Below are 10,000 nucleotides of genomic sequence, written 5' to 3' on the forward strand. Positions count from 1 at the left end.
CACCACTACGTCTCCACCCCCCCCTCTCTCCTCCTCCTCCACCCTCTCCACCCCTCCCTCTCCCTCTCTAGGGGTCACCCAGGGACGTTGGTGTTGGGGGGGGGGGGGGGGGGGGAGGGAGATGTATCTGTCCGCTGCTCATCTCCTTGAAACCCCCTCAGTACCCATAACAAACGGCCTTGCCGCCGGAGATCTCTCTCTCTCCCTCACCGGAAGTCTTATGCGTCATCCTCTCCTCTCACTGCAGCAGTGTCCTGTCCTGTCCTGTCTCGCACTATTGCTTTTCAAACGAAGGAGAGATTGTGTGGTCCATGTACATACTGTAGGTACGCACTTGCTCTCTCTCTCTCTCTTTTTCCCTCCTCTCTGTCTGTCTCTCTCTCTCTCTCTGCCTCTCTCTCTCTCTCTCTCTCTCTCTCCCTCTCCACTTACTGCACTCTTTATTCCTCCTCTTTCTCTCTCTCTCCCCTCATCATCCCTCCCCCCTTTTCGCTCTTCCTCTCCCTCCTTCATTTTCTTTCTGTCTTCTCTCTCTCTCTATCTATCTCTCTCTCTATATATATATATATCTCTCTCTCTGCCTCCACCCCTCTCTCTCCAGGATTTATTTGTTTCTCCTTTATTTCTCCTAAGGTAGTCACATTGAAGCAGTTGCCTCTTTTCCAAGTGGGCCCTAGCCAAGAAAGCAGCAAAGACACATAACGCACATTCCATAGGACTCACAATACAGATGAAAACTAACAACTCACAAAAGACAACATATCCACAAAAAAGCAAGGCATACAAGATTAAAGGACCAGTTCAGTCAATTTCAATATGCTGTTGTATTGCTCACGCTACCCTTGACTTGTCAGTACCCGGTTGTGCCACATTTTTATGAGCAATTCTAATGGGGGCAGCGTTTGTTTACATTAAAAAAAAATAACATAGGCCTACTCCAAATATTTTCCCAAAAGGTACCGCTGGTTGCTAGTTGTCTGCTGATGTTTTATAAGCTTTTGGACGTTTTTGAGAATAAATAAAATAGTTTTTTTGAAATGTAAACAAAGCGCTGCCTCCATTACAATGACCAGGATCTTGGAAACGGCTGAAGAAGAAGAAAAAAAAATCTCAGGTACTGACAAGTCCAGGGTAGTGTGAGCATTACAACTGCATGTTGAAATTGACTGAACCGGTCCTTTAAGACATTAAAAGCATGCAGGACATAGCCATGCAGACACATAATCAAAACGTGCATGCAAGACAAACAGAGTACAGCGAAATAGCAGGACATTTGCAACACTATACCAGACAACACAAATGCACAAGACTCAGCAAGAGAAGCAAGTGGAAAACATAGCATACAGGGCAACAGGATGTATAGATTCAAGCACACATGTGGTAAAAGTCAGTGAGTGAAAGAATGGCATGCTGTACAAGACACATATATATTAAGACAAGCAGGCCATAGCACAATGGTTAGCAGGAAAACTGAAGTTAGGATATAGACTCACTGAGATAAAAAACACAACAACACATAACAAGAAGCATAGACCAAAGCAGACATACTTACAAGATGAACATAAGATATGCTACACTGAATTTGTTCAATGTATTAACTCAAACCTCAAAAACACTTGCACTGATAACGATGCAAAGTGTTTGCAACGCATGCCTTAAAATCAGATAATGGTGATTCTCCTTGTGACAGTGAGCATGTGACAGTGATCATAAGGGTGCATAAGAAGGCAGTATCATTTTTTCTGGCATGATGCCCATAGTAGCATAAGGGGTACAAGTCAAACTCCTTTCTCCCTTCCTTTCCTGCTCCTCCCTCCTTCTTGCCTCGGTGTTGCAGAAAACAACAACATGTCCCTGCACTGACCAACACAACATTTTCGGGGGCTTAGCCACATTCAAAAAGGAGATTGCAAATGAGAGCATGACCTGAATTGAATTGTGTTTTTGCACATTATTGAATAAAAACTGTTGAGCCTCGTGCCCCAAGGCAGGCAGCCACAGTGAAGGACAATAGGAACACTTGCACCTAGTGTCCTGAATGTATCTCTCTTTTCTCCCTTTCCCTTGTCTCTTTTCAAGGATACTTCCAGTTTTAGCCACGGTAGCAACTAACGTCATAGCGACTACCCTGTAGCAAGGACTGGGAATCGATGCAGATTTCCTGGATCGATTCGATTCCGATCCAGAAGGTCACGATCTGATTCGATCCATGATTCCATTCAACATCGATCTTCTTCTGTATTGCTCGGTTGTCTTTTAAACCCATTTGTGCCTTGAATTCTAAGACCGGCTATAAAAACCTAAATATCTCAGCCTCTGAAGCCCATACAAACACATTGGTATGAGAGAAAGAAGTGGAAAACCTGGTATGAGAGAGAAAGGTGAGAAAAGACTGGCACTATTTACATGAATAGGCCGTGTGTATTTTTGCATGTAGCCTGCATGAAAGTTGAAGAGAGCTGCAGAATGTGGTTGTGAAAATGGCGCCATATCATCATCTGCAAAAGATTGATCCACAAAGTTCGATATCGCACTTTTCGAATGGGGATCGATATTGGATTGCAGATTGATCTTTTAAACACAGCCCTAGCAGTAGCCCATACTGACATACTTTTATCTCTCTTTTCTCCTCTCCTCTTCTCTCCTCTCCTCTCCTCTCCTCTCCTCTCCTCTCCCCTCCTCTTCTCTCCTCTCCTCTCCTCTCCTCTCCTCTCCTCTCCTCTCCCCCAGGATGGCTCTCGGCGTAGCCGCGCCGGTAGCGACCGCAAGAAGACCGTGTCGTTCGGCGGCATGACGGGCGGCCCCAAGATAAGCTCCGCCCAGGGTTGCCTGAGCCGCATGCAGGAGGGCAGCGAGATGCGCAAGGTCCGCCCCGGACTCCGCATCTACGTCCGCCACTTCCTGTTGGAGGCGGGGCATCGCGCCATCCGCTGGGAGCCCAGCAAGAAGGAGGCGGGCAAAGCTCGGCTGGCGCTGGCCGAGGTGCGCGAGGTGCGGACAGGAAGGAACACGGAGGTGTTCCGCGCCAGTGGCGTGGCGGAGCTGGTGGCGGAGGACTGTGCTTTCTCGCTGGTCTACGGTGACGATTACGACACGCTGGATTTGGTGGCGGTGTCGCCCGAGGTGGCCAACATCTGGGTGACAGGGTTACGCTACCTCATCTCCAACCAAGGCCCGAGTTCACACACGCACTCCAACACACACTCCTCGCACGCCTCCAAGACGTCCAAAGCGCACACGCATGCGCGCTCCACCTCGGAGAAGAGCCGGGACGACGCGCGGGCCAACCTGCAGCTCTCCTGGCTCTCGGATGAGTTCTCGCAGGTGCTCGCCGTGGGAGACGGCAGCGTCGACAAAGATGGCGGTTCGTTGAGCTTGCACGAAGCGGCGCACCTCATTGAGAAACTCAGTCCTGGCGTGAAGAGCTCACACATCCAGGTGCGCCTACACGAGATCCTGCGTCACGACTCGCTCTCGCAGACGCCACCGCACACGCCACCTCACACCCCGCCGCACACGCCCCACCGCGTCTCGTTGGAACACTTCACGCAGGCGTTCCACGACCTGAGCACGCGGCCCGAGGTCTACTTCCTGATGGTGCAGTTCTCCGGAAACAAGGACTTCCTGGATACCAAGGACGTGATGCGCTTCCTGGAGACGGAGCAGGGCATGGCCCACGTGACGGAAGGCTCAGCCCAGGAATTGATTGACAGGTACAGGAACCTCCCCCTTTCCTCGCAAACAAAACCTGTTATGTTACTGCCCTGTAAGTGTGTTGTTCAAGAACCAAAAGCAGGCAATGCAACGTATTTGTTTACACACCGGCTGGTACTTGTGGTGTTAAAGGACAAGACATTCACTATTTCCCAATGTCAAGTGTATGAGCCTTAGTAGTGCGTCAGCCTTCGTAGTCACGCCCAGTGATTGGATACTCGGGCACTCGGATACTCGAGTTCACCAAAGAGTATCCAATCACTGGGCTTGACTACGAAGGCTGACGCACTTCGAAGGGCGCATACTAGATATTGGGAAACGGCCCATCTTTTTACCATCTTCCCCTTATATACAGTGTAAAAGTTTATGTTGTAATATGTTAAGTTGTAATAGTTTTTTTCTTGTCATTTGGAGCACTGAAAATATTGGGTTTGTTGATATTGGGTGATATCTACGAACCGCCATTCCTATGGGCAAGTAAATGCAGACACTAAATGCATTATTTTGCTGCATTTATTGAGATGAGGAGAGATACATTATTACTGGTCATACAGCAAAGCATCAGCCAAGTTCTTGCGCATGTGCAGTGTGCATTGAGCACACATCGGGTAGGCGGCCCACGTTGGGCACCTTTAGTGTTACCTCTGACACTTTTGTGATTGGTTGACAGGTACGAGCCCTCCCCCTTGGGCCGCCAGCTCGGCCGGCTGTCATTGGACGGCTTCACGCGCTTCCTGGACTCGTGGGAGTGCAGCCTGATGGACCCCGCCCACACGGGGGTGTGTGAGGACATGACGCAGCCCCTCCCCCACTACTTCATCAGTGCCTCCCATAACACACACGTCACAGAGGCACAGGTGACTACTTGTTTGTTCATTTGCTCGTTTTTTGTTTATGCTTACTGTAGTGGTTAGATATAATGCTATGTATTCAGCCTGTTTATGTAAGAATATATGATTTGACATCCCTGTGTGCAGCACCCTACTGTAATGCCTCTTTTTCACTGTGGGTTTTCTGGTAGGCTTACACCTTGACACAGTGTGACTTGGCGGCCACTTTTTGCTTTACGATTGAGCTACGTTGTGCCTATTTGGTGGCCAAATCGAGCTTTGTCGAGCTGTAGGCCTACCAGAAAACCGGCAGTGGAAAAGAGGCATAAGTGTCTATCCTACCTAATCCTATGTCTATCCTAGTGTCTATCCTACCTAATTTCGATTGCTTTTGTAATGTCTAGTTCATGAAGAAATCTAAAACAATTTATTGGTCTTTGGCCAAGTTGATAGTAAAGCTTATTTTGTATGGTACACATGAATTGTCCAGAGCTAACTCTTGACAGCATTGTTGCTAACCAGTTAGCAACTTACTAGGTTTCCAATGGGAAATTGCATTGCAACCAAGTAAGTTGCTAACTTAGTTAGCAACAATGTTGTCGAGAAACGGCACCCCTGACCATGACTTTGCCCTTGACTGTTGACCTTGAAGGTGCCGGCGGTGAGCGGCCTCAGTGGGTATGAGCGGGCGCTGCGTCTGGGCTGCCGCTGCCTGGAGCTGGACGTGTGGGACGGCCCCCAGGGGGAGCCGGTGGTCAGCAAGGGCCACACGCACTCCGCCATGATGCACTCGCCGGCGCCCCCTCTGGGCTTCAGGGAGGTGGTGCAGACCGTGGCCAGGATGGCATTCGTTACTAGAACACGAGAAGTTGGTGGAGATGGTGGCCACTGTGGTGGTGGTAGCAACGGTGGCACGGGTGGGTGGGTCCATGGAGTAGGAAAGGGGGGCGATGATGACGGTGTTCCGGGTTCTGCATCAGGGGGTTCTGAGTTCCCTCTCATCCTGTGCATGGAGAATCACTGCTCGCCGCCGCAGCAGAGGATCATGGTCCGGCACCTGCGCGAGGCCTTCGGGGAGCGGCTTCACAGGGGGTTGCTAGGCAACGGGCAGCCGGACGGCCAGCTGCCCTCCCCGCACGCGCTCAGAGGGAAGGTGCTGTTGCTAGGCAGCCGACCCCTCCCAGACCCACTGCAGCAGCAGCAGCACGGGAGCGGCGAGACGGAGGAAACTACCCAGAAGGCCATGGGAGTGAGTGTAAGGAGACGCCGTCATTCATTCATATAACATTGTATGTGTGTCTGATATATCATTACAACTTTGTCTCTCTCTCATTTCTCATCCCTCCTTCCTCCTCTCCTCCCTCTGTCCTGACATTTTCTTTCTCTCTCTCTCTCTCTCTCTCTCTCTCTCTCTCTCTCTCTTTCTCTCCCTCTCTATCACTTCAGGATAGCTGTTCTATTCAAGTAGATCTATGTGTTGAAAGCAGTTGGTCCATGCTTGCTGTTTGTTTTTGGTTATATGTGGCAAGAGTGTGATCAATTAAAATGATTAAGGTCGGAGGTCAATCGGCTGTCTCCCCTATATATGGCAATTACATTCTAAAATGCCTACATGCTACAGGGCAGTCATGGGTCAGCGGTTAGGGCATCAGAATTGTAGCCCAAATGCTGCCGGTTCAACTCCCGACCCACCAGGTTGATGGGGGGAGTAATTAACCAGTGCTCTCCCCCATCCTCCTCCATGACTGAGCCCTGAGCATGGTACCGTCCTGCCGCACTGCTCCCTTTCAGGTGCCATTGGGGGATGTCCCCTTGCACGGGTGAGGCATAAATACAATTTTGCTGTGTGCAGCGTTGACTTGTGTGCTTTAGAGTGCTGTGACACAATGACAGTGGGACTTGGATCTTACCAATTCAATTGCTACAGTATGTAAAAAAGCCTAACTAACCCTTCTTTACATCTGTATTTGTTCTGTATATTCCCTGTGCACTTTGTATCTATGGTGAATTCAGGTAAATTGGGCCACTTTTGACCATTCACTGGTATGCAAAAAAGTGGCCCAATTTACCTGAATTCACCATATTCTAAAATGCCTACATGCTGGTGTTTTTGTGCAGGGAGTAGGAGGAGGAGGAGGAGGAGGAGGTGGTCCTGGCACGCCGGTGTCGTCTCGCCGCGTGCCCCTCTGCCCCGACCTGTCGGAGCTCATCTCGCTGTGCCACGCCGACCCCCCGCCTAACAACGAGTTCCCCTCGGCAACCGCCACCCCCGCGCCCTGCTGCGCCGTCACCTGCTTCCGGGAGGCGCTGGCCAGCCGGCACGCAGCCGAGCACGGGCCGGAGCTGGTGGAGCTGGCCAAGAGACGGCTGCTGAGGGTGCGGCCCAGCCTGATGCGCGTGGACTCCTCGAACCCGGACCCCCTGGGCTTCTGGAAGGTGCACATCATAACACCATGTATTTTAAGATAGAGTATGGACCATGTCTTTTAACCCATTTTAGCCTGGAAACACATACGCTACATTCAGGCTCTTGCGATTTGAGGGTTTGTATTAAAAATGTGTGTATGTTAGAGCTGAATGAACACATTCTAATGCAAAATGAGGGTCCTAGCTTTTAAATGCAACTTATTTCATGTTTGTATGTGCTTCGGAGGCTGAGATATTTAGGATTTAATAGACATAGGGCATCCTTTCCCAGGAAGGGCTTAGGCTAAAATGGGTTAAGATAGAGTATGGACATTTTAGTAGTTTACCCCTAGAATTTATGCTGCCCATTTACAAATGTGTGTGTGTGCGTGTGTGTGTGTGTGTGTGTGTGTGTGTGTGTGTGTGTGTGTGTGTGTGTGTGTGTGTGTGTGTGTGTGTGTGTGTGTGTGTGTGTGTGTGTGTGTGTGTCTGTGTGTCTGTGTGTCTGTGTGTGTCTGTGTGTGCGTGTGTGTGATGCACGTGGACTCCTCCTCGAACCCGGACCCGCTGGGGTTGGTTCTGGAAGGCGGGGCTGCAGCTGGTGGCGCTGAACGTGCAGACGGAGGGGGCCATGATGGATCTGCACCGGGGCTGGTTCCGACGCAACGGGGCCTGCGGATACACACTGAGGCCAGCCATCATGAGGCAACAGGTACACACACACACACACACACACACACACACACACACACACACACACACACACACACACACACACACACACACACACACACACACACACACACACACACACACACACACACCATGGGGCCTGCGGATACACACTGCGGCCAGCCATCATGAGGCAGCAGGTACACACACACACACACACACACACACACACACACACACACACACACACACACACACACACACACACACACACACACACACACACACACACACACACACACACACACACCATGGGGCCTGCCGGCCAGCCATCATGAGGCAGCAGGTACACACACACACACACACACACACACACACACACACACACACACACACACACACACACACGGATTACAGATCCAAACATTAATGGAAATATTGGCAAGTATGATGATATAAGAGTAAAAAGTCCATTAGTCTGTATGGATATATGTGACATCTCCGTCTCCAAATGGACAAGCTCCCTATTATGGCAGTGATAAAACAGAATTTGGCCAGTCTCTTTGCACTCTTTTTGCATAATCCACACATTTGCAAGCCTCGCATGACTAGTTTATGTATGTGTCCAAGGCTCCCAAACACAAGGACGACTAATTTGCAGTTATATTCAAGGCTCGTAATTGATTCGAAAAGTGGCTCGTACTTCAGCATTTTGGCATTAAAACAAGTGCTCATATATAAATCAAAATAACAACCTATTTTCAACAAGGGTCACTGGTGTATTTGTTTCATCGATAGTGGTAATATCCATGTATGTGGAGTATTTGGAAGATTATCTTGTTGAACATGATCCTCCTGATTTTCTGCAGTACACACACGCACAATTGTGAATGGGCAGCATAAATTCTGGGGGTAAACCACTAAAAATGTACATAGTCTATGCCATGAAGACATGCTTCATGATATGCACCTGAGGTTTCTATCTATCTATCTATCTATCTATCTATCTATCTATCTATCTATCTATCTATCTATCTATCTATCTATCTATCTATCTATCTATCTGTCTGTCTGTCTGTCTGTCTGTCTGTCTGTCTGTCTGTCTGTCTGTCTGTCTGTCTGTCTGTCTGTCTATCTATCTATCTATCTATCTATCTATCTATCTATCTATCTCCCTCCCATCCTCCTCCTCTCTTTCTCTGCTCATCTTTTTTCCCTCTTCCTCCCACCTATCTGTCTCTCACCATCCCTCTCTCCTCTCTCTCTACAGGTGTCCTATTTCAGTGCCAATGAGCGTGGGGCATTGCCAGGTATCTAATCATTTGTTTGACTCAGTTATTTATTTTTCGTATGCATTTAGATTGGTTTGATATGCTTGCTTTTTAAATCAATAATCTCTACTTTGTGTCTGCTGTACCGTATATATGACTGTACTATATAGTTTTGTTCATTTGTAGATATTATATGGGGTTTTGGAGGTTTTACAGTTTTTCTCGATTGGTTTGGCTAATTTCTTGAAACTGAGATGACATTCCTATAACCATTGGGTCATTTGGCCAAACATTCTTACACTTCTGCACAACACTTCAGATAACTAGCAAAATGTCATATACCTCCCAAACAGCTCATTCTTGCATCAGCACTAAACATTCTCCCACATAAATAGTCAGTACCATAAAAATGGCATATATCCTTCTCAATTGATTTGGCTCATTTGCATTCATTTAGTCATTCTGTCAAAATAAACTGGATGGTTCAGCATAACTACATGGATCCTCCTCACTTGCTCATATCACTCCAAAAACAGTTTACCCGTGTGTCGAAACTAAATTCCATCCACAAAATGCCGTTTGAAAAAATGTCAAGAAATTAACCAAATAACAGAGGAAACTGTAGTATACACGGTTGTAAAATTATTTTCTACAAACTAGTAAAGTTACAATACCATCTGGCCTGTTGAACACTGTCATGAATTTACTGTTTACAGTAAAGAAATTCTTAAAATATTATGTCCTTGACTGTTTTGACAATTGTGCAAACTACTTTGGATATGATGACTCACACAATGAAATCATGCTGACATGTTTTGGAGAGGGCAACCATTAGACTGAGAATTGTCTAATTCGTTTAGATAAGAAAGGTCAATTTATTTGGAAAATGTGCTAAATGTATGCTCAATGTGTCAACTGTAGGGTACTTGTACATAGCCATCTGCCGAGATGTACTAAACATTTGAGACATGTACAAAGCATTTGAAATTTGATGAAAGCAATGAAAAATGCCATTCTGTTGTGGGAAATTGCAAGTTGGTTTGGAGATTTGTCTGTGTTGTTTTGAGAATGTCATCTCAGTTTCGAGAAATTAGCCAAACCAATCGA

The 10,000-nt window shown here is 47.8% G+C and overlaps 1 protein-coding gene across 1 annotated transcript in view; it reads left to right on the plus strand.

The window, feature by feature from the left end:
- The window catches only part of LOC134436070 (inactive phospholipase C-like protein 2), a 39,762-nt gene that overhangs the window by 17,074 nt on the left and 12,688 nt on the right, over positions 1-10,000 (plus strand). The window contains exons 2-7 of the mRNA XM_063185097.1: positions 2,731-3,713; positions 4,385-4,571; positions 5,197-5,799; positions 6,663-6,980; positions 7,537-7,662; positions 8,893-8,932. Coding sequence (XP_063041167.1) covers positions 2,731-3,713; positions 4,385-4,571; positions 5,197-5,799; positions 6,663-6,980; positions 7,537-7,662; positions 8,893-8,932 — 2,257 coding nt within the window. The remainder of the gene's footprint in view (positions 1-2,730; positions 3,714-4,384; positions 4,572-5,196; positions 5,800-6,662; positions 6,981-7,536; positions 7,663-8,892; positions 8,933-10,000) is intronic.

The sequence above is a fragment of the Engraulis encrasicolus genome, chromosome 20 (genome assembly GCF_034702125.1).
Source record: "Engraulis encrasicolus isolate BLACKSEA-1 chromosome 20, IST_EnEncr_1.0, whole genome shotgun sequence".
In the NCBI taxonomy this organism is placed as follows: Eukaryota; Metazoa; Chordata; class Actinopteri; order Clupeiformes; family Engraulidae; genus Engraulis; species Engraulis encrasicolus.